The sequence below is a fragment of the Salvelinus alpinus genome, chromosome 8 (genome assembly GCF_045679555.1).
Source record: "Salvelinus alpinus chromosome 8, SLU_Salpinus.1, whole genome shotgun sequence".
Taxonomy (NCBI): domain Eukaryota; kingdom Metazoa; phylum Chordata; class Actinopteri; order Salmoniformes; family Salmonidae; genus Salvelinus; species Salvelinus alpinus.
The window spans coordinates 71246545-71272019 of NC_092093.1; the positions used below are offsets into that span (position 1 = coordinate 71246545).

Sequence of the window (25475 nt, forward strand, 5' to 3'; positions counted from 1 at the left end):
GATGGATTATCTTGGCAAAGGAGAAATGCTCATTTATATAGCTCTTTCAGCAGCTGAAAGTGTGTGGAACCAGTGTGTTCCAGCAGCTGAATTTATTGAAACCATAATATCAACTGTTTAAATTATATCAAATCACATTTATTTATAAAGCCCTTTTTACATCAGCAGATGTCACAAAGTGCTAATACAGAAACCCAGACTAAAACCCCCAAACAGCAAGCAATGCAGATGTAGTGGCTAGGAAAAACATCCTTGAAAGGCAGGAACCTAGGATGAAACCTAGACGGGAACCAGGCTCTGAGGGGTGGCCAGTCCTATTTTGGCTGTCATGTGGAAATAAGGCTACATGACCATTAATGCAAGATCGTTCTTCAAGATGTTCAAACGTTCATAGATGACCAGCACCCTCTACAACATTGGTTGTGCAACAGGTCAGCACCTCAGGAGTAAATGTCAGTTGGCTTTTCGTAGCTGAGTATTCAGTGGTAGAGAGAGGGAGAGTTGAAAACAGCAGGTCCGGGACAAGGTAGGCCATCCGGTGAACAGGTTCCATAGCCGCAGACAGAACAGTTGACAGTGGAGCAGCAGCACGACCAGGTGGACTGGGGACAGCCAGGAGTCATCAGGCCAGGTAGTCCTGAGGCATGGCCCTAGGGCTCAGGTCCTCTGGGAGGGAGAGAGAATTAGCATACTTAAGTTCACACTGGGCACCAGATAAGACAAGAGAATTTCACCAGATAGGACAGACTGACCCTAGTCCCCCTGGCACATAGACAATTGCAGCATAGATATTGGAGGCTGAGACAGGGGAGGGTCGGGGAACACTGGCCACGTTCAACGATACCCCCGGACAGGTGCAGGCAGGATATAACCCCACCCACTTTGCCAAAGCACAGCCCCCACACCACTAGAGGGATATCAACAGACCACCAACTTACTACCCTGAGACAAGGCTGAGTATAGCCCACGAAGATCTCCTCCATCGCACGAGCCCAAGGTGGCGCAAGACCGGACAGGAAGATCACGTCAGTGACTCAACCCACTCAAGTCGTGTGTAGCACAAAAAAGCCTGGCACGATGTGAAGCACCCCTCCTAGGGACGGTATGGAAGAGAACTAGTAAGCCAGTGACTCAGCCTCCGTAATAGGGTCAGAGGCATACAATCCAAGTGGAGAAAGGGGAGCCAGCCAGGCAAAGACAGCAAGGGCGGTTCGTCACTCCAGTGCCTTGCCGTTCGCTTTCGCACCCCTGGGCCAGACTACACTCAATCATAGAACCTACTTAGGAGATGAGTCTTCAGTAAAGACTTAAGTTTAGACTGAGTCTGCGTCTCTCACATGGATAGGCAGACCATTCCATAAAAATGTACTTCTATAGGACAAAGCCCTGCCTCTAGCTGTTTGCTTAGAAATTCTGGGGACAATAAGGAGGCCTGCATTTTTGGACCGTAGCGTAAGTGTATGTACGGCAGGACCAAATCGGAGAGATAGTTAGGAGCAAGTCCACGTAATGCTTTGTAGGTTAGCAGTAAAACCTTGAAATCAGCCCAGGCTTAACAGGATACCCGTGTGGAGAGGCTAGCACTGGAGTAATATGATAAAATCTTTTGGTTCTAGTCAAGATTCTAGCAGCTGTATTTAGCACTAACTGAAGTTAATTTAGTGATATATCTGGGTAGCCGGAGAGTAGAGCATTGCAGTAGTCTAATCTAGAAGTGACAAAAGCATTGATTTGTTTTTCTGCATAATTTTTTGACATTTTTTTGCAATGTTACGAAGATGGAAAAAAGGCGGCATTGAAATTTTCTTGATATGTTCATTAAAGAGAGATCAGGGTCCAGAGTAACGCCAAGGTCCTTCAGTTTTCTTTGAGGCGACTGTACAACCATCAAGACTAATTGTCAGATCAAACAGCAGATCTCTTTGTTTCTTGGGACCTAGAACTAGCACCTCTGTTTTGTCTGAGTTTCAAAGTGAAAAATTGCCTGTGAATAAGTGAAAAATGTCTGAAACACAGGCTTCCAGGGTAAGCAATTTTGGGGCTTCACCATGTTTTATCAATTTACAGCTGTGTATTGTCCGCATAGCCGTGAAAGTTGAAATTGTGTTTCCGAATGACATCACCAAGAGGTAGAATATATAGTCAAAACAAAAATGGAACCTTGAGGAACACCAACACTTAAAATTGATTTGTCAGAGGACAAAACATCCGCAGAGACTAACTGATATCTTTCCGACAGATAAGATCTAAACCATGCAAGAACTTGGTTTAGATCGGCACTAAGGTTTAGGAGCATGAGGACAGATGCAGAGCCTTGGTCTGACTCCATTAAAAGGTAATTTACCAACTTCACAAGGGCAGTCTCAGTGCTATGATGGGGTCTAAAACAAGACTGGAGAGTTTTGTATACATTATTTATCTTCAGGAAGGCAGTGAGTTGCTGCGAGTTACAGCTTTTTCCAAAAATGTTTTTTAAGAATCTGGGTCAAGGTTTGGCGTTTTTAGGAGAGGCTTTATTATTGCCGCTTTTAGTGAGTTTGGTCCACATCCGGAGGATAGGGAGCTGTTTATTATGTTCAACATAGTAGGGCCAAGCACAGGAAGCAGCTCCTTCAGTAGTTTAGTTGGTATAGGCTCCAGTTGGCAGCTAGAAGGTTTAGAAGCCATGACTATTTTTGTGTCGAGAGATACAGGATTAAAACACTTTAGTGTCTCCATTTATCCTAGGTCCTGGCCGTTCTGTGCAGACTCAGGACAACTGAGTTTTGGAGAAATGTGCAGATTCAAAGAGGAGTCCGTAATTTGCTTTCTAATGATCATGATCTTTTTGTTGAAGTTCATGAATTCATAACTGCTGAAGTGACGGCCATCCTCTCTTCGGGAATGCTGCTTTTTATTGATTTTGGATTGTGTTTTTATTCTCCTCAATTAGGATGGAAAAGTAGGTTGGTCGGGTAGCAGTGAGGGCTCTTCGATATTGCATGGTACTGTCTTTCCAAGCTAGTCTGAAGATTTCCAGCTTTGTGGAGCGTCATTTCCGTTCCAATTTTCTGGAAGCTTGCTTCAGGGCTTGGGTATTTTCTGTATACCAGGAGCTGATTTCTTGCGACAAATGTTTTTTGTTTTTAGAGGTGCAATGCGACTGCATCTACGGTATTACGCAAGGTTAAATTTAGATCCTCTAAAAAGTTAGGTGGTTAATTGAATTTTGTACTCTGATGTCCTTGTGTAGGTGGAGGAGTCTGGAAGGGCATCTAGGAATCTTTGGGTTGTCCGAGAATTAATAGCGCAGCTTTTGGTAATCTTGGTTGGCGTTTCAGCAGATTTATTTAACGTTATAAAATGGTGATCCGATAGTCCAGGATTATGAGGAAAAATATTGGAAAAATATTTAGATCCACAATATTTATTCCACGAGATAAAATTAGATTGGGGTATGACTGTGGCAATGCGCGGGATCGAAGACATGTTGGACAAAACCCACTGAGTCAATGATGGCTCCTAAAGCCTTTTGGTCTGTGGTCTTTTTCGTGTGAATATTGAAGTCACCAAAAATGTGAATATTATCTGCCATGACAACAAGGTCCGATAGAAGTTCAGGAAACTCGGTGAGGAATGCTGTATATGGCCCAGGAGGTCTGTAAACAGTAGCTATAAAAGGTCATTGAGTAGGCTGCAAAGATTTCATGACTACAAGCTCAAAAGAAGAAAATGCAGTCTTATTTATTTAAATTGTTTATGCTGTCGTAAATGTTAACAACACCTCCGCCTTTGCGGGATGCGTGGGGGATATGGTCACTAGTGTAACCAGGAGGAGAGGCCTTATTTAACACAGAAAATGAATCGGGCTTGAGCCATGTTTCAGTCAGACCAATCACATCAAGACTATGATCAGTGGTTAGTTCATTGACTCTGACTGCCTTGGAAGTGAGGGATCTAACATTAAGTAGTACTATTTTGAGATGTGAGATATTATCACAGTCTCTTTCAATAATGACAGGAATGGAGGTCCATTCCTGTCATGTACAGAAAACTCATTTGTTTTTGAGAAATACGCTTTTTGTCCGTATGGAACATTTCTGGGATCTTTTATTTCAGCTCAGTAAACAACACTTTACATGATGCGTTTATATTTTTGTTCAGTATAGATTAGGTTATTTGTCTTTTCTAAAAACATAAATTTTTCACTTTCAGACTGGGCTGTAGATAAACAGACTCCAAAACGATTGTAGACGCAATGTTCTTAGTTCAGCGAAGCCTGATGAAGACAATTTAAAGTTGTGAATGCTACACAATTTTTGTGAAATGTTATTATTTTGTCAAAAATACATGCATTTTCGTTGATCTGGGTACTCCAACTAGGCTGTAGATATGGGCCTATACAACCCCTATAACCCATCGTCAGGCAACCAGCCCTACTCCTTGTGAGACTCTACTTTGACCGACACACCTTGTTAATACGGAAGAAATACTACAGGATCTATCAGGCCTCTCACCTATCTATCAGGCCTCGCATCACAACCTCTTACCTATCTATCAGGCCTCGCATCACAACCTCTCACCTATCTAGCAGGCCTCGCATCACAACCTCTCACCTATCTAGCAGGCCTCACATCACAACCTCTCGCCTATCAGGCCTCTCATCACAACCTCTCACCTATCTAGCAGGCCTCGCATCACAACCTCTCACCTATCTATCAGGCCTCTCATCACAACCTCTCACCTATAATATCCTGCCTCTCATCACAACCTCTCACCCTCTCACCTATCATATCCTGCCTCGCATCACAACCTCTCACCTATCATATGCATCTCATCACAACCTATCATATCCTGCCTCTCATCACAACCTCTAACCTATCAAATCCTGCCTCTCATCACAACCTTTCACCTATCATATCCTGCCTCTCATCACAACCTCTCACCTATCATATCCTGCCTCTCATCACAACCTCTAACCTATCTATCAGGCCTCTCATCACAACCTCTCACCTATCTATCAGACCTCTCATCACAACCTTTCACCTATCTAGCAGGCCTCATCACAACTTCTCGCCTATCAGGCCTCTAATCACAACCTCTCACCTATCAGGCCTCTCATCACATCCTCTCACCTATCATATCCTGCCTCTCATCACAACCTCTCACCTATCATATCCTGCCTCTCATCACAACCTCTCACCTATCATATCCTGCCTCTCATCACATCCTCTCACCTATCATATCCTGCCTCGCATCACAACCTCTCACCTATCATATCCTGCCTCTCATCACAACCTCTCACCTATCATATCCTGCCTCTCATCACATCCTCTCACCTATCATATCCTGCCTCTCATCACATCCTCTCACCTATCATATCCTGCCTCGCATCACATCCTCTCACCTATCATATCCTGCCTCGCATCACATCCTCTCACCTATCATATCCTGCCTCGCATCACAACCTCTCACCTATCATATCCTGCCTCGCATCACAACCTCTCACCTATCATATCCTGCCTCGCATCACAACCTCTCACCTATCATATCCTGCCTCGCATCACAACCTCTCACCTATCATATCCTGCCTCTCATCACAACCTCTCACCTATCATATCCTGCCTCTCATCACATCCTCTCACCTATCATATTCTGCCTCTCATCACATCCTCTCACCTATCATATCCTGCCTCTCATCACAACCTTTCACCTATCATATCCTGCCTCTCATCACAACCTTTCACCTATCATATCCTGCCTCTCATCACAACCTCTCACCTATCCTGTCCTGCCTCTCATCACAACCTTTCATCACAACCTCTCACCTATCATATTCTGCCTCTCATCACAACCTCTCACCTATCTATCAGGCCTCACATCACAACCTCTCGCCTATCAGGCCTCTCATCACAACCTCTCGCCTATCAGGCCTCTCATCACATCCTCTCACCTATCATATCCTGCCTCTCATCACATCCTCTCACCTATCATATCCTGCCTCTCATCACATCCTCTCACCTATCATATTCTGGCTCGCATCACAACCTCTCACCTATCATATCCTGCCTCTCATCACATCCTCTCACCTATCATATCCTGCCTCTCATCACAACCTTTCACCTATCATATCCTGCCTCTCATCACAACCTCTCACCTATCCTGTCCTGCCTCTCATCACAACCTTTCATCACAACCTCTCACCTATCATATTCTGCCTCTCATCACAACCTCTCACCTATCTATCAGGCCTCACATCACAACCTCTCGCCTATCAGGCCTCTCATCACAACCTCTCGCCTATCAGGCCTCTCATCACATCCTCTCACCTATCATATCCTGCCTCTCATCACATCCTCTCACCTATCATATCCTGCCTCTCATCACATCCTCTCACCTATCATATTCTGGCTCGCATCACAACCTCTCACCTATCATATCCTGCCTCTCATCACATCCTCTCACCTATCATATCCTGCCTCTCATCACATCCTCTCACCTATCATATCCTGCCTCGCATCACATCCTCTCACCTATCATATCCTGCCTCGCATCACATCCTCTCACCTATCATATCCTGCCTCGCATCACATCCTCTCACCTATCATATCCTGCCTCTCATCACATCCTATCATATCCTGCCTCTCATCACAACCTCTCACCTATCCTTTTCTGCCTCTACACCTGTCTGTCAGTGTCAACAGTACTCTTATTTTTCTTGCTTTGCTACTTTTTCCTTTCCTTTCTCTCCTCTCCCTCTAGCTTGTAGCTCTCTGTGTTGTGGTTTGGCCTCTGGCCCCCGAGGGCCCCCAGGTGGCTCCCTGATGCACTATGTCATGAAGCTGGCCTCTGGGGTTGCCCCCGACAACAGCCTTGTCCAGCAGCTGGCCTTCTCCCTGCTGGCCAACCTGGCCATCAACAAGGACTGCAAAGGAGTCCTGCACAAGGTAATGTACTACATTATGACCCCTAATACATTACCCTTACACCCCTTACCACATTGTCACCAAACCTGGCCCTGCAGAAGGTAATATGATTGGAGACGGTGTCAATGTGACTACTGGTTAAAAACGTGTCTTTACTGTAAATACTGTAAGTTGAGTCTTTTTGCACTCTGCGGTTTCGGTAACCTTTTAACAAAGCTCTCGATTTCAGATGTCTTTCTCAGTTTCAATCAAAACCTGGCTGAATCTCATTTTTTTCTCTCCCTCTCCCTGGTTGTCACTCTCCCTCCAGAGTAACTTCCTGCAGCCGTTTCTGTCCCTGCCTGTCCCTAAACCAGGCAGTAAGACGGGTGCCATGGGGCTGTTGGGCCTGTGGCTGAGGCTGCTCCTGAGTGTTTCCTTCGGTGAGGACGGCCAGCTGAGTGTCCTGAGGCTGACTGGAGCCCTGGACCTCCTTGCTGACCTGGCCGCTACGCAGCCCCAACGCCAGCGTCACTATAGCAATGGGAGCAGGCCCATCACCACGACGGACAATGCCCTCCTCATCCTCCACAATGTCTGTTTCAGCTCTGCCAACAAACCCAAAGTACTGGCCAACGGTAGGGATGGAACACATGGATGTTTTTATCAGAGAGAGAGACAGGGAGAGATGTTGAGAAATGGTTTCTGTGTTTAAATTGCCCTGTTCGTACCCTTGCATCACGTTTAAGGTTTACACAAAATGTAATCTGATGACAACTTAGGGGGGCTTCTTTGAATTCAGATTTGTTCTTTCCAGTGGAAAGCTTTGGCTTCCTGTATGCATGTGTGAATGTAAAAGGTGGGTGTTTGAAATGAAATGGAAGCTGTTAGGTCTTCTCTTTTGATACTTTGTGCTGAACTGAAACAGGAAACGATCTGAAACAGGATGTGTGAACAGAAGTGGTCTTTGTTTCACCATCACACCCTGTCAAACTCGCTTATCTTTGCTAATGATGTGTCATTTTATGAATGAGAAATGTTTTATTTTCAGGAATAATACTATGTCCAACATGATTATATGTCCCTGTCCAGATAAGGCCATGAGGGTGCTGGTGTCCTGTCTGGACAGTAAAGAGGCTGAGGTTCGCTCTATAGGGGCCTCGGCACTATGGGCCCTGCTCCACAACTACCAGAAGGTACACACACACACATCATTTTTAGAATCATAAGAGTTAATTTATATGAAGTACAGCTGTCTCTAACCTGCCGTTGTGATTCCTCACCTAAGGCCAAGACCACTTTGAAGTGTCCCTCTGTCAGACTCAGGGTGCATGAAGCCTATAAAGTTGCTAAGAAAGGTGAACTTTTAGTCCAGACACTGAATGTGCTAAAAATGTTTGTGTCACAGTCCTGTTGTTATTGTGCTCTATTGCCTCAAATTGTGTGTCTGTGTGTGTGTCTGTGCCTATCTTTTTTTTGTCAGATGCAGAGAAAAATCCTGACATCATGAACACCTACCTGTTGAAGTGCCTTGAGAACTTAATTCAGCTGCTGAATACCTGACTGACACATTGATGCAATCTGACAGAATGTAGACACCTTGAAACCTTATTTATATTTGAAGTGAATATATGTGTGCAAACTTGATACAAGTAGATATCGTTTTTAATGTCCCTACATCTTTTCTATGATCTGTGATGTTTTTGTATGTTTTGTACATATTTTGTGGATTGAATCATAAATTAAAGTAAATAATGATGGAAGAAAACGAGTGTCTGACTTTTATGCTTACAACACCAAGATAATGTAATGTTTCAGAATGACGTTCTGAACCTGATACCTTATAAGACAACTCCCAAGATATAGCCTTGAATAAGTACAATGATACCATTTCCTCTAAATGATGCCCGTGTAGGAAAGGCTGTCATTTTCAGATAGCGAAACAGTGGTGGAACTGTGGCTGTAAAAGGGAGATGTCACCTCTGGTCGTGTCAACCCCAACACCACATTTCAGTCAAACACACAGCTAACCAGAGCTGCTGTAGAATTACACACCGAAAGTAGTGCTACACACAATATTTCCCCGTATCTAAATAGATATTCTATAATTACTAGTCTATAGTTTACAATAAACCACTGGAACACACAGCACCTCTCTGTAGTAGCCTGATAGCATAAGCTAGCAGGACTAAGCTTTCCACTAACCCTGCATATAAAGTGTCCCTCTGTGTAGAATGAGCTAACAAAGGGTTAGCTTGGAGTGTCCCCCCCTGGCCCCTCCCATAGACTAAAGTGTATGTTTCTGTCCCAAAAGGCAATGTATTCCCTACATAGTGCACTACTTTTGACCAGACCCCTTTGGGTCAAAAGTAGTGCACTAAATAGGGAATAGGTTTCCATTTGGGATGTAATCTTTCTCTGTAGCGCGAGAGACAGCTAGTAGGAAGTGCAGCCCTGTTGCCTCTCCACTCATCTCATCAATGCAGCTTTCATTCTGCCTCAGAGGGCCAAGATGGAGGCTGTACAAAAGGACCACTGGTACTTCATGGTACTCCTCATCTTTCTCTCCAGTCTCAAAGGTATGGGAATGTCACTTTTATTATTTTAACGAGTAATGTTGATCAGGGAAATATATATTTTTTTGTATACTTGTACACTATGAATTATAAAGCAGAACATTGAAAGTTGTTGGTTTAGCTAGGTAGGCTATTTGTTGTCTTACGTTTGGTAAACATTTAAGTTTACTGCTGTTAAAAGTCTCACCATAAAACATTATTACTGAAATATTCACCCAGATGTGTTTTAGTATTTATTTCGTTGCTTGAAGATAGCATACCATGAGCTGTTAGGATTAAAACTACAAAGGCTGATTCTCTTTGACTTCTCATTGCCCTTATTCTCTGCATGTTTCCATAACAATCAGACTGTGTTCAGACATTCTCTCTTCAACTCTTAATTAGGAGACTACAGGAACACCAACCATCTCATCAGCTTCTCAAACGTCCCTTTACTCTTACACACCCAGGACAGAGTCCATGTTAATGAGTTAGTCTTTAGATGGGCAACGCTCCCTTGTTGCCTTAACAGGACTAATACAGTGAAAAGACACTTCTTCTAAACCTGTCAGACTAGCTATCTCTCCAAGGGATAGTTAAAAAAAAAATTGGTTGTCTAGATGGAAGTCTGATCGACTGATTTGTTTGATCATCAGCTATTGCCATTTCTGTTGATATGTGTGGGCTAATATTCTCCAAATTAGTGATACCCAGGGGAGAGACTCTAAAGAGGGAAATATATTTGATGACTGCTTCATCTTCAGTTGGAGCAGCTGACTACGTGATGAAGTTTCTTTTTACAGGCTTTTCATTCTGCTCTATGCATCATTTCCATGTCATAATTCCTGTGATTAACTATGTACTCAGGGCTGCAACTCCATATTACATTTTTATTTTTATTTTTTACATTTTATTAATTTAGCAGACACTCTTGTCCAGAGCAACTTACAGTAGTGCATACATTTTTCTGCTGGTCCCCTGTGGGAATCAAACCCCAAACCCTGGCGTTGCAAGTGCCATGCTCTACCAACTGAGCCACACGGGATGCAGTTAATCTGATTACCAAATAAAAATAAACTGGAGATAACCTTAGGTCAGAATGGTTATTGAGAATTACTAATATTCCTGATGAACTGACCAGGTAAAATTTGATAAATGTAATACTGTACACATGTATGAAAACATGCCCTCTGCCATGTCCAGTTTCTGTGCAGCAGAGAGATGGTGTTACCACGGTGAAGCTTAAGGAGGGGATGGTTCTAGAGTGTGTGTGTCCTTGGGAAGGGAACCTCAGCATGGTCTCCTGGACCAAACTGATCCGGTTTGAGAAGGCCCCTGTCGCTGTGTATCACCCTGAGTACGGAGTGTCCATCTCCCAGTACTACCAGACCAGGATCCAGTTCCGGAAGACCATTCCCATGGATGGCAGTATCACCATCAGTAAGGTCACCCAGGAGGACGCAGGGCTCTACCACTGCTCTGTTCAAACCTTTCCTAAAGGATCCTGGGCCAGAGACATAAGGGTGGAGGTGGAGGACACGGGGACTGTAGAAGAGGATGATGCAGGTAGTGAAGCAGGTACTGTCTAGGACTTCTTGTGTATTTTCATTTAGAATATGTTGTCTACAATAATTGAGTTTGATTAGTACCAAATACTTTGACTGATAATGGGGATTGTTTTCATCAATCCCAGAGTGTTATTACTATGCCCATGCACCTTTTATCGATGTCTATTTTCTTATGTACTGTAACAAATCATTTTGACAGTAACCTTCCAAAAAGTATTTCCTTCATAAAGCTTTTTAATTTCCATATGTACTAGGAAACTAAATGTTTGTTTCTTGGGCTTCAGGAAAGTGAGAAAAGTGCACTGAAAAAGTGCACCTGGTCCTGAAAAATAATTAACTGATTGAAGGTATAAGGGGGAAATCGGCAAACAAATGCCGTGGTCAAGGCTACGACGGTGCCAGTGCAATGAGTGGAGGTTACTCAAGTGTTCAAACGTGCATATCAGACCGAGAGCCTGTTTCCTATGTATGCCTAGTTCTTTGAGTTTTAGTTTAGAAAACGATCTCTCAGAAGCAGCGGCAGCTACAGGGATGGTAAAAACGGCTTGATTGCCATAGCAACATCAGGGAAACTGGGAAGATGGGAGGAGTGCTTCAAATAAAGCAGTTCTGCAACATCTTTAATTGAGCCTCTAATTCTCCATAATTCCCGGTCTCAACACTTTATGGAAATAGTTGAACTGTATATGAAACTCTGGGGACAGGTCGTTTGGACACTGAACAGCCAATACATTGGCAGATGCAAACATATTATCTATAGCTGATAAGAGTTATTGAGGGTTTCAAAAAAAGATATATAAAAAATGTGATTTTCGTTCATAGTGGTGAACCGGCGTTTGAGTTGTGTGGTTGCAACATCAACAGTCCCTTATCTCTGGTATAACTTGGCAAGCTGGGAGAGAGCACGACGACGGCTCATGTCATGAAGGTTCCGGTAGCCTATACAAGACAGCTTTGCATATATACACTGCTCAAAAAAATAAAGGGAACACTTAAACAACACAATGTAACTCCAAGTCAATCACACTTCTGTGACATGCACATTTGTGGCCTGCTGGAGGTCATTTTGCAGGGCTCTGGCAGTGCTCCTCCTTGCACAAAGGCGGAGGTAGCGGTCCTGCTGCTGGGTTGTTGCCCTCCTACGGCCTCCTCCACGTCTCCTGATGTACTGGCCTGTCTCCTGGTAGCGCCTCCATGCTCTGGACACTACGCTGACAGACACAGCAAACCTTCTTGCCACAGCTCGCATTGATGTGCCATCCTGGATGAGCTGCACTACCTGAGCCACTTGTGTGGGTTGTAGACTCAGTGTCATGCTACCACTAGAGTGAAAGCACCGCCAGCATTCAAAAGTGATCAAAACATCAGCCAGGAAGCATAGGAACTGAGAAGTGGTCTGTGGTCACCACCTGCAGAACCACTCCTTTATTGGGGGTGTCTTGCTAATTGTCTATAATTTCCACCTTTTGTCTATTCCATTTGCACAACAGCATGTGAAATTTATTGTCAATCAGTGTTGCTTCCTAAGTGGACAGTTTGATTTCACAGAAGTGTGATTGACTTGGAGTTACATTGTGTTGTTTAAGTGTTCCCTTTATTTTTTTGAGCAGTGTATATATATATATATATATATTTTTTTTTATATATATATATATTTTTTAAATATATATTTTATATATATATATATATACAGTTGAAGTCGGAGGCTTACATACACTTATGTTGGAGTCAATAGAACTTGTTTTTCAACCACTCCACACGTTTCTTGTTAACAAACTATAGTTTTGGCAAGTCGGTTAGGACATCTACTTTGTGCATGACACAAGTAATTTTTCCAGCAATTGTTTGCAGACAGATTATTTCACTTATAATTCACTGTATCACAATTCCAGTGGGTCAGAAGTTTACATACACTAAGTTGACTGTGCCTTTAAACAGCTTGGAAAATTCCAGAAAAGTAAGTCATGGCTTTGAAGCTTCTGATAGGCTAATTGACATAATTTGAGTCAATTGGAGGTGTACCTGTGGATGTATTTCAAGGCCTACCTTCAAACTCAGTGCCTCTTTGCTTGACATCATGGGAAAATCAAAAGAAATCAGCCAAGACCTCAGAAAAAAATGTACACCTCCACAAGTCTGGTTTATCCTTGGGAGCAATTTCCAAACGCCTGAAGGTACCACGTTCATCTGTACAAACAATAGTACGCAAGTATAAACACCATGGGACCACGCAGCTGTCATACCGCTCAGGAAGGAGACGCGTTCTGTCTCCTAGAGATGAACGTTCTTTGGTGCGAAAAGTGCAAATCAATCCCAGAACAACAGCAAAGGACCTTGTGAAGATGCTGGAGGAAACAGATACAAAAGTATCTATATCCACAGTTAAACGAGTCCTATATCGACATAACCTGAAAGGCCGCTCAGCAAGGAAGAAGCCACTGCTCCAAAACCGGCATAAAAAAACAGACTACGGTTTGCAACCGCACATGGGGACAAAGATCGTACATTTTGGAGAAATGTGCTCTGGTCTGATGAAACAAAAATAGAACTGTTTGGCCATAATGACCATCGTTATGTTTGGAGGAAAAAGGGGGAGGCTTGCAAGCCGAAAACACCATCCCAACCGTGAAGCACAGGGGTTGCAGCATCATGTTGTGCGGGTGCTTTGCTGCAGGAGGGACTGGTGCACTTCACAAAATAGATAGCATAATGAGGAGGAAAATAACGTGGATATATTGAAGCAACATCTCAAGACATCAGTCAGGAAGTTAAAGCTTGGTCGCAAATGGGTCTTCCAAATGGACAATGACCCCAAGCAAACTTCCAAAGTTGTGGTATAATGGCTTAAGGACATCAAAGTCAAGGTATTGGAGTGGCCATCACAAAGCCCTGACCTCAATCCTATAGAAAACTTGTGGCCAGAACTGAAAAGGTGTGTGTGAGCAAACCTGACTCAGTTACATCAGCTCTGTCAGGAGGAATGGGCCAAAATTCACCCAACTTTTTGTGGGAAGCTTGTGGAAGGCTGCTCGAAACATTTGACCCAAGTTAAACAATTTAAAGGCAATGCTACCAAATACTAATTGAGTTTATGTAAACTTCTGACCCACTGGGAATGTGATGAAAGAAATAAAAGCTGAAATAAATCATTCTCTCTGCTATTATTCTGAAATTTCACATTCTTAAAATACAGTGGTTATCCTAACTGACCTAAAACATGTAATTTTTACTTGGATTAAATGTCAGGAATTGTGAAAAACTGAGTTTAAATGTATTTGGCTAAGGTGTATGTAAACCCCAGGCTGCAACTGTATATATCAAATTGATAGCTGGTTAGTATTCCGTTGTATCGAAAATGTATTGGACAGTCTGCACTGTTTGATTTTCCAACTTGAATTATTGAAAAGGTAATTACATTGTTGTCAGCGGTCTAATATGGCTTTGTGAAATGTTAGGCTTAATTTGAGAAAATGACGACCAAATAGGCCTACCAATAAACATTAGCTAAAGCAAAGCTATGTCCGAACGCCGACCTTGTGTGGGGCTCAGAGAAACTGCTTTATGCCAGTGTGTTTGGATTGATCATGTCACTACATATACACTACATGACCAAAAGTATGTGGACAACATTCGAAAATTATGGGCATTAATATGGAGTTGGTCCCCCCTTTGCTATAACAGCCTCCACTCTTCTAGGGAAGGCTTTCCACTAGATGTTGGAACATTGCTGCAGGGACTTGCTTCCATTCAGCAATGAGCATTACTGATGTCGGCACTGATGTTGGGCGATTAGACCTGGCTCGCAGTCAGCGTTCCAATTAATTTCAAAGGTCTTCGATGGGGTTGAGATCAGGGCCCTGTGCAGGCCAGTCAAGTACTTCCACACCGATCTCGACAAACAATTTTTACAAATATTTTTTTATAATTTTTTTACCCAAATTTCGATCTTGTCTCATTGCTGCAATGGGCTCGGGAAGCTAATGCGTCCTCGGAAATGTGACTCGCCAAACCGCGCTTCTTAACACCCGCCTGCTTAACCAGGAAGCCAGCCGCACCATTATGTCGGAGGAAACACTGTTCACCTGACGCCCGGACCACCACAAGGAGTCACTAGAGCACGATGAGCCAAGTATAGCCCGCCCCGGCCAAACCATCTCCTAACCCAGACGACGCTGGGCCAATTGTGCACAGCCCTATGGGTCTCCAGGTCACGACCCGTTGTGATACAGCCCAGGATCGAACCCGGGTCTGTAGTGACGCCTGTAGTACTGCGATGCAGTACTGCTGCGCCACTCGGGAGGCCCTCGACAAACCATTTCTGTATGGATCTCGCTTTGTGCACGAGGGCATTGTCATGCTGAAACAGGAAAGGGCCTTCCCCAAACTGTTGCCACAAAGTTGGAAGCACAGAATCGTCTAGAATGTCATTGTATGCTGTAGCGTTATAATTTCCCTTCACTGGAACTAAAGGGCCGAGCCCGGACAATGAAAAACAGACACAGACCATTATTCCTCCTCCACCAAACTTTACAGTTGGCACTATGCATTCGGGCAGGTATTCTCCTGGCATCCCCCAAACCCAGATTCGTCCATTGGACTGCCAGATGAAGCATGATTTATTACTCCAGAGAACGAGTTTCAACTGCTCCAGAGTCCAAAGGCTGCGAGTTTACATCTCTCCAGCCGACGCTTGGCATTGCGTATGGTGATCCTAGGCTTGTGTGTGGCTGCTCGGCGGTTGAGCTGTTGTTGCTCCTAGACGTTTCATCTTCACAATAACAGCCCTTACAGTTGACCAGGGCAGCTTTAGCAGGGCAGAAATTTGACGAACGGACTTATTGGAAAGGTGGCATCCTATGACAGTGGCACGTTGAAAGTCACAGAGCTCTTCAGTAAGGCCGTTCTACTGCCGATGTTTGTCTATGGAGATTGCATGGCTGTGTGCATGATTTTATACACCTGTCAGCAACGGGTGTGGCTGAAATAGCTGAATCCACTCATTTGAAGTTGTGTCCGCATACTTTTGTATATACGGTAATGTGAATTTTCTCAGCATTTTCTGCCTTTGTTTTGTAATTTCCCTGGATCACAGATGGAGATACTAACATCCACACCAGAGAACCTGAGCCTGAGGTAATCCAAGCAGACACTGAACTCATCGCAGAGAGGAGCGACAACCTGACTATCAGCTGCAACCACGAACACAACGGGACCGTGTATGATGTCACAGTCGAGAAGCTAGACCATGGTAGCGCCAGTGGCGTGGGCATCATGGCGAAGTGTCGGCTGGAGAATGGTGGTCTGTTTGGAGTAGACTACACACACAGGGGGATAGTGAACTGTTCAGATAGACTGGACACACGTCTGCAGCTCAATGATGTGGGCGAGGAAGATGGAGGGTTATATAGATGTCTCTTCAATACGGACGCTGGGGTACAGACCACCACTGTGCTGCTGACTGTACTTAGCCCAGGTAAGAGGTCAGAGTTAAACCATTACCAGACTAATTGTAACCAGCGAAGGTAATTTCAGACAACTTAATTACTAATACACAGTGGTGTAAAAAGTACTCAGTCATACTTGAGTAAAAATACTCGTAAAAGTAAAGATACCTTAAAAGAAAGAAAGTGAAAGTCACCCAGTAAAAGTAGTAAAAGTCTAAAAATATTTGGTTTTAAATAGACTTAGTATCAAAAGTAAGTGGATTTGCTAAAATATACTTAAGTATCCAAAGTAAAGGTAAAAACCATTTCAAACTTTATTTTTTTTTGATGGATAGCTAGGGGCACACTCCAACACTCAGACATAATTTACAAACAAAGCATTTGTGTTTAATGAGTCCGCCAGATCAGAGGCAGTAGGGATGACCAGGGATGTTCTTTTGATAAGTGTGTGAATTGGACCATTTTCCTGTCAACATGTAACAAGTACTTTTGGTTGACAGGGAAAATGTATGGAGTAAAAATTACATTATTTTCTTTAGGAATGTAGTGAAGAAAAAGTAAAATAGTAAAGTAATGTACAGATACTTAAGTAGTACTTTAAAGTATTTTTACCACTGTGTGATGGCTATGAGAGTGTAATGAAATTAGAATATCCAGACAGGTAACTGTGGCAAAGTCATGTATAACTTTAAAAACCATCAACAGTTTGATCTGCACCATTCGGAGATGAACTGAAACCCAGTTCAGTTCCCTGAAGTGATTAGGACCAATGTGCATCCTAGGGCTGAGCTTGAGTATAATAATACCTAATACAGTGAAGTACAGTATTTCAGTGCACCGAGACCTTGAAAGCCTGGGTAGACCAGTCCCTTGTGAAAGCAACCTCATATTTCCATGACAATGATGATCTACACTGAACAAGAATATAATCGCAACATGTAAAGTGCTGCTCCCATGTTCATAAACTGGAATAAACTGGAATAAACTGGAATAAAAGATACCAAATGCACAAAAATATTATTTCTCAAAACTGTTTTCTTTAGAAATTTGTTTACATACCTGTTAGTGAGCATTTTATCCAGATAATTCATCCATCTGACAGGTGGGGCATATCGAGAATCTGATTAAATAGCATGATCATTACACAGGTGCACCTTGTGCTAGGGACAAAAGGCCACTCTAAAATGGCAAGTTTTGTCACGCAGATGTCTCAACATTTGAGGGAGTGTGCAATTGGTGTGCTGACTGCAGGAATGTCCACCAGAGCTGTTGCCAGAGAATTGAACATTAATTTCTCTACCATAAGCCACCTCCAATGCCTCACAACCGCAGGCCACGTGTATGGCATTGTGTGGGCGAGTAGTTTGCTGATGTCAACGTTGTGAACAGAGTGCCCCATGGTGTCGGTGGCGTTATGTTATGGGCAGGCATAAGCTAAGGACAACAAACACAATTGTATTTATCAATGGCATTTTGAATGCACAGAACATTTTTTTTTTAAGTATCTGTGACCAATCTGTATTCCAAGCCATGTGAAATCCATAGATTAGGGCCTAATGAATTTATTTCAATTTACTGATTTCCTCATATGAACTGTAATTCAGAAAAATCTTGGAAATTGTTGCATGTTGCGTTTATATTTTTGTTCAGCATAGATCAAGATGCAGCATAGAGACAAGGTGTTAATTAGGCTGTGTATACACATGCAACTCTGCTAACAATGACATCATACACACAGTGAGTGACATAGTGACACAGGATGTGGCGAAGGCCGTTAGCGGTTTGGTACAGGTGCAAAACTGAATTACTCATATTCTCTAGATGAGTGGTGTGTTTAAGGAGAGAGGGAGGTGTTTAGATAAGTGGTAAGCAAACTATTTCTACCCAGATGTTTCTACCCAGTCTTTAAGACACAACGGGTAAAGAAATTACACACATCAGTCAGGACCTACCATTTTGGAAACACAGGTTAACATACAACTGTCTAATGTCCTCTTTTCTCCCTCCCTTTCTCCCTCCATTCTCTTTCCTCCCTCCTTCTCTCCTTTCTCCCTCCATTCTCAGTTGAATTCAGCCTGTCTGAGTATCTAATCTACATTGGAGGGGGAGTGTCAGGACTCCTGCTGCTGCTCTCTGTCATTGTAATACTGGTTGTGTGGCAAAGGTAGTTGACTTTCTACACTCTTTCTTCACGCAGGGACAATATACAGTTATATTTACTCTTAGCCTAGGTAAACTTATTCAGTGGACACACATGGATGAACACTTTATTTGCAGAAGGCCCCTTTGTACCGATTGCCCCTTTACACTGTCACACTTTATTTGGATGTGATCTGTATGTGATAAATGTAAAAGTTCCACATATTCTTACTGGTAAAATAACTCTCACAGACCATGCATTAGTCATCCCAGTTAGAGGTAAATAGGCTACTGGAGATAGGTACTCATTTGTTAGAGAATAAACTTTTTGCTGTGAGATTCCATTTCCCCAACCTTCCTTCACTCCCTCCGTCCCTCCCCTGCACCATATATCTGAAAGGCGGGCCACCGCTCACACTGAGTTTTACTCAGAGAGTGCACTTTCATTTTGCTTTCTTAACGAGAAGTGTAGGTGCTGCACTTCCAGTAGAGTGTGGGCTTTAGGAGTGTACAGTATGTGTGTGTGGGAGGGGGGGATATATGATGAGTTAACTAATACATCCTGGCTCCTCAGAGTTCACTCATAAAAATGCACAGTCCATCTTCTGTGTTATTTCATAGTTTTGATGTCTTCACTATTATTCTACAGTGTATAACATAGTAAAAATAAAGAAAAACCTTTGAATGAGTAGGTGTTCTAAAACTTTTGACCGGTAGTGTAAATATGGTTGTATGCTTCTGGACCAAAATAACCAGCTATTCTACCTGTCTCTCTGCCTGTCTGTCTCTCTGTCTCTCTGTCTGTCTCTTCAGAAAGAAGAAGATGAGAGCGAAGTACATAACCAAACTGCATCCAGCTCAGAGACAGGTAAGAATATAACATTATATCTTGTCATTTCCTAATCATGTGGATACTAATAAAATAGCACTATATCTTGTTTCCATGTATCAGTCAGTGCTTTTCCATAAATGTGGCACATCTCTAACATATCTCTAATACAGCTCTAATTGCTAATGTCTTTGTAGTTCTGCAACGACTATGAGAACGTTCCTGTGTATGACAGGATGAGGAAGGGGACCAATCAGAGAGGAGATAGCCCAGTGTACGGCAACATACGTTCACACACTAAAAGGAAGAGATAGGGAGAAGTACTGTGTTACAGACCCGTCTGACCCCTATCATGCTTTAACAGTGGCACAGCCACAGTCTCCCCATTGAAACATTCATGAATATGATATTCAACTGCTTATAGTGGTCAAAGACTGTGGGACAGAATCATTCATATAACTGCAAAGTAGGCCTACTTATGTATCAGTCTGACTTACACTTTGTTTGCTCTCAATCTATGCAACTCTGTGTAATCCCTTGAAACATTGACAGTTTGTTTAGATATACATTTGCCACTAATAATATGTAAAACACTAATTTTGTATAATATATTGTTGAATGCTTTACATGTAGTAATACCGCCCCATAACAAACTGTTATTAAAAGCCTCCCAGCTCCATTCAAATCCTTAGTTGTCCCTAACTCAATCGTGTGACAATGAACAAACCAATCATGCTGTTCCATCCCCTGGGAATGCTGTGTTTTCCTGTTGTAGTTACGTAGATTGGGTCCTGTAGGTTCTTATGGAATGCTGTAATGTTATGTTATCATGGAATCGTTCACATGTTAATTCAGCAAAATGATGATAGTCAATGGAAACATACTGTACTATTGTATTTTGTCGATATCTAAGCCATAGATGAAATATTTCTTCTCTTTCTAGCTGTAGAATCTAGATGAATGCTGTGATTAGAAATTCTTCTGACACTGTTGGACAAAAATGCAATTCTATTCCTAGCTGAGAATAAAATGGAGGTCTTGGGAATGAAAGATGTCTGGGCTCTCAGCAAGAAGAGGAAGAGGAGGATGCAAAAAATGAAAGAATAATGGACAATTTACATTCGGAATACAGGGTTTTAGTCTTGTTAATTTATTAAGCCTACTTGTCTGCGTCGGTACAATAGGTGCTGATACTGTGTTTCTCTGTGACTTTAATGACCCCATGTGGACTAAATAAAACCTACTCTACTGTGACATGAGTTGGTCTCTTCTGGGAGTGTTTGGCCGGGATTCAATCAAAGGTGTGTTGTAAACAAGGGCATTGCACTTTACTTTTGAAGGTCATTTACGTGCCAACATCCGCTTGTGCCCGACATCCGCAGCGCTTGCCGTGAATGTGATCTCCACGAATGTCTGGAACATTGACTTTTAAAGCATATTGCAATGTGCTTCTCTACAATGCGCTTTTGTTTGAATCCCTGCCATAGCAACTAAATTTAGCCCTGTTGCATGTTGGTTAAATCGGCACAGAAATGTATTGTCATAAAAAATAAAATAAAACATCTTTATACCTTGACAACATGTACATTCAATTTATTATCTTTCATCAAAAAAACATTACATATATACATTTAGTGAGTGAACAATGTAATCCCACACTCAATGTATTAAAAAGTGCTATTAACAAATATTATGACAAAGTAACAAAACACAAAAGCATGTAGTGTGTGACTATTTAGACCCAAACATCAAACTAACATTGAGGTGGTACTGTAGGAACATTACCATTGTATAACGTACAGTGGTGTTAAGTAATTTAAGTAAAAATACTTTAAAGTACTACTTAAGTCTGTTTTTTGGGGGGTAACTTTACTTTTACAACTTTTACTTTTACTTCACTACAGTCCTTAAGAAAATACAGTACTCTTTAATCCATACTAGTTACCTGACACCCAAAAGTACTCGTTATATTTTGAATGCGTAGCAGGACAGGAAAATGGTCCATTTCACACACTTATCAAGAGAACATCTCTACTGCCTCTTATCTGGCGGACTCACTAAACACACATGCTTAGTTTGTAAATTATGTTGGAGTGTTGGAGTGTGCCCCTGGCTATCCATACATTTAAAAAACAAGAAAATTATGCAGTCTGGTTTGCTTAATATAAGGAATTTGAAATGATTTATACTTTTAGTTTTTATATTATGTAAATTTTAGCAATTACATTTACTCTTGATACTTAAGTATATTTAAAACCAAATACTTTTGGACTTTTACTAAAGTAGAATTTTACTGGGTGACTTTCACTTTTGAGAAATGTTCTATTAAGATATCTTTACTTTTACTCAAGTATGACTATGGGCTCTTTTCCCACCACTGGTAATGTAGTACCATTGAAGACAGAAAACGTCTATTTCTATACTATATTCAAACAAGATGTGGCTGACATAAACAGTGTGAGAAAGACATGTAAAGTGGAAAACAACAAATAATTAATGTCACAGAACTACCTGGTACTACTTTCTCTCATTACCACAGTTGTATAAATACTCCAAACAAACTACAACTACTTTCTCTCCCTACCACAACTGTATAAACACTCATCACAAACAAAATGGAACTACTTTCTCCCTTTACAGTTGTGTAAAATAGTAGAGATGGATTAATTACATTAAACACAGGTATGCAGTAGTGAGTTTCACCCAGTTATCATTGTATCAGATAGATACTGAGAACCTTTTGTAGAAGGGCACTTTCTTTGTTAATCCAACCCATGTTCAGGTTAAATTGATTCACTTATAATATACAGTAATTAAACAAACAGCAAATTGTGTGTAACTGTGAGATCTAAACATATGATATTCATGGATATTATTTTATACTGTGCCCTGGATGTTTCTGGGATTCCATATAAACATATCTACCTCTATGAAAATAAATATTCAAACTTTGACCAAAATAATTCACACAACAAAGAAAGGAAGTAGCTCAAAAGGATAACAGTGTTTCGACTGATTTGCTCATCCATATACCTCAATAAACTGATTGTCTTTTCTTGTGAACATTGACTTTGTGTTCTTACGATCTGTGAATTTGTGGACACTATCATTTCTCAGATAATGACAGACGACAAGTCTTTTTTTGTTTAAATGGACAAGACTATTTTCAGAATGTTTTGCACCTAAGAGGAGCTGAGGGCGTAGATATACTAGAATAATGACAGATACGGACCCGGGCCAGAGATTAAGCCTGTGGGTGTCTGGTACAGTAGTGTCACACTCTGCAGTCTGCATGCGTCAGAAGGCACTTCGTACTGTGGCTGGAGGACAGGGCGAGAGGTCTGGGAAACATCAATAGTCAGACCAAGCATGGTCACTGTCTGAGTGCTCCACACAGAAATAAACTGCTTGTTCACAAGGGTCAGCCTTAAATAAGCTATAGTCTATACTGTAGGTCCTAGTCAAGTTGGACTTAGATATAGCCTACAGGTGCTAGTCAGATTTGTTAATATTTTCATTGTATGGTTTTGTTCATGCGTTTGGAAGTTGGGATGATTTGTATAGATTTTTTTAAATATGTTGCCTGCAGCGTCTATCTCAGACCTGTACTTGTGAACAGGCAAACCATTTTGAATGGAGGGATGTGGTGCTTGTTGCAGGTAAACTAAAAAGCCCACAAATATTTCAGAACGTTACGAGTTTTCCCTAATGAATGGGACCCAGCAGATGTCAGAACATCATTGTGGGGAAAATTAAAGGATGAAAAACACGTTCCAATTTTTTGGACCTTCAGTCACAAGACATTAACAACTTACAAACAACCCTTTTCAGCATTGCTTTGCAATCTGCATAAACTTTTGACATTTCAGAATGTATGATATGCAGTTTGAAAAAAAGGCTAACCAACAAGGGACTTTACAGTGAAAGGATCCAAAGTACTTGCAAACACTATGACACATACAGTATGTCTCCCTTTTGAAAACTACAAGAGAAATATTTTTGGTGCAATTGTTTTAGCCTATGTTGTCTCACAACGGGTACAAAAAAGTCTAGAATAATATATATATATATGTACCGCTCTACAATTAACACTCGTCATAATTTATTAACATACAATGCCATATTATACATGTTCCTATACATATTTCTACAGCCTTCTAAAGTGTTGGAATGTCCAGGTTTGTCCTGTAAGTGCTTGTCATTGGAGCATCCCCTGGTTGCACTTTGAGCCGTAGCCACTGGAGGGGGAAAGTGCCTCTTCCTGGTGCTGAGAGGACTGCTCTTCTTCTGTCTGTTCAGAGAGGAAGCTGGGGAAGGTCTGTGCTCGGGGGATCATCGTCAGGCTAGTACCTGGAAACAACAGGAGAAGACAGTGGTGAGGAAAAGGATAGTCTCTCTGGCTATAGTCCATACTAGGTCATTCAGTGCCTTCAGAAATTATTCATACCCCTTATTCCACATTTTGTTGTGTTAGAGCCTTAATTCAAAATGGATTAAATCGTTTTTTTTTGTCTCACCCATCTACACATAACACACCATAATGACAAAGTGAAAACATATTTTTACAAATTTATTGAAAATAAAATATAGAAATATCTAATTTATGCATTTATTCACACCCCTGAGTCAATACATGTTAGATTCACCTTTGGCAGGAATTACAGCTGTGAGTCTTTCTGTATAAGTCTCTAAGAGCTTTGCACACCTGGATTGTATAATATTTGCAATATTATTATTTTTTTAATTCTTCAAGCTCTGTCAAGTTGGTTGTTGATCATTGCTAGATAGCCATTTTTAAGTCTTGCCATAGATTTTCAAGCTGATTTAAGTCAAAACTGTGATTAGGCCACTCAGAACATTCAATGTCATCTTGGTAAACAGCTCCAGTGTAGATTTGGCCTTCTGTTTTGGATTATTGTCATGCTGAAAGGTGAATTCATCTTCCAGTGTCTGGTGGAAAGCAGACGGAAGCAGGTTTACCTCTAGGATTTTGCCTGTGCTTAGCTCTATTCTGTTTATTTTTTTATCCTGAAAAACTCCCCAGTCCTTAACTATCACAAGCATACCCATAACATGATGCAGCCGCTACTATGCTTGAAAATATGGAGAGTTGTACTCAGTAATGTGTTGTATTGGATTTTTCCCAAACATAACACTTTCTATTCAGGGAAAAAAGTGAATTGCTTTGCCACATTAATTACAGTATTACTTTAGTGACTTGTTGCAAACAGGATGCATGTTTTGGAATATTTTTATTCTGTAAAGACTTCCTTCTTTTCACTCTGTCAATTAGGTTAGTATTGTGGAGCACCAACAATGTTGCTGTTCCATCCTCAGTTTTCTCCTTTCACAATCATTAAACTCTGTAACTGTTTTAGAGTCACCATTGGCACTCATGGTGAAATCCCTGAGTGGTTTCCTTCCTCTTTGGCAACTGAGTTAGGAAGGACGCCTGTATCCTTGTAGTGACTGGGTGTATTGATACACCATCCAAAGTGTAATTCATAACTTCACCACACCCAAAGAGATATTCAATGTCTGGTTTAAAAATCTACCAATAGGTGCCTTTCTTTGCGAGGCGTTGGAAAACTTCCCTGGTCTTTGTGGTTGAATCTGTGTTTTAAATTCTTTCTGAAGGCGCACTGTACATTGTATTCCCTCCCATTTGACTTTTTAATTTAATTTAAAAAAGATTAAATTGAGATTTATTGGTCACTGACCTACACACAATACCCCATAATGTCAAAGTGGAATTATGTTTTTTTTTTTTTTTTGCAAATGAATTACAAATGAGAAGCTGAAATGTCTTGAGTCAATAAGTATTTAACCCCTTTGATATAGCAAGCCTAAATAATAGCAACCCTAAAACATTTGCATAACAAGTCACAGAATAGGTTGCATGCACTCTCTGTATGCAATAATAGTGTTTAACTTGCCCCACACATACAATTACCTGGAAGGTCCCTTAGTTGAGCAGTGAATTTCAAACACAGATTCAACCACAAAGACCAGGGAGGTTTTCCAATGCCTCGCAAAGAAGGGCACCTTTTGGTAGA

The 25475-nt window shown here is 41.6% G+C and overlaps 3 protein-coding genes across 6 annotated transcripts in view; 2 read left to right on the forward strand and 1 right to left on the reverse strand.

Moving 5' to 3' along the window:
- Positions 1–8652, forward strand: part of rttn (rotatin) — a 61726-nt gene extending 53074 nt beyond the window's left edge. For both annotated transcript variants that reach the window (XM_071414918.1, XM_071414919.1), the window contains exons 45-49: positions 6742–6926; positions 7216–7522; positions 7977–8080; positions 8173–8242; positions 8368–8652. In XM_071414918.1, the coding sequence (XP_071271019.1) occupies positions 6742–6926; positions 7216–7522; positions 7977–8080; positions 8173–8242; positions 8368–8447 (746 nt within the window). In that variant the 3' untranslated portion in view covers positions 8448–8652. The remainder of the gene's footprint in view (positions 1–6741; positions 6927–7215; positions 7523–7976; positions 8081–8172; positions 8243–8367) is intronic.
- A 566-nt stretch (positions 8653–9218) lies between these two features.
- cd226 (CD226 molecule) lies at positions 9219–20979 on the forward strand. Of its 3 annotated transcripts, none has more exons than XM_071414920.1 (6): positions 9219–9463; positions 10643–11017; positions 16100–16480; positions 18516–18615; positions 19404–19458; positions 19617–20979. In XM_071414920.1, the coding sequence occupies exons 1-6, from the start codon at positions 9397–9399 to the stop codon at positions 19731–19733; spliced, it is 1095 nt and encodes a 364-aa protein (XP_071271021.1). In that variant the 5' UTR covers positions 9219–9396; the 3' UTR covers positions 19734–20979. The 3 variants fall into 3 exon arrangements, with proteins under 3 accessions (XP_071271021.1, XP_071271023.1, XP_071271022.1); XM_071414922.1 differs by having other exon boundaries at positions 9223–9463; positions 20363–20979; XM_071414921.1 differs by having other exon boundaries at positions 9224–9463; positions 20438–20979.
- A 16-nt stretch (positions 20980–20995) lies between these two features.
- The window catches only part of dok6 (docking protein 6), an 81022-nt gene continuing 76542 nt past the window's right edge, over positions 20996–25475 (reverse strand). Inside the window, exon 8 of the mRNA XM_071414923.1 lies at positions 20996–23769. Within this exon, the coding sequence (XP_071271024.1) occupies positions 23618–23769 (152 nt within the window). The 3' untranslated portion in view covers positions 20996–23617. The remainder of the gene's footprint in view (positions 23770–25475) is intronic.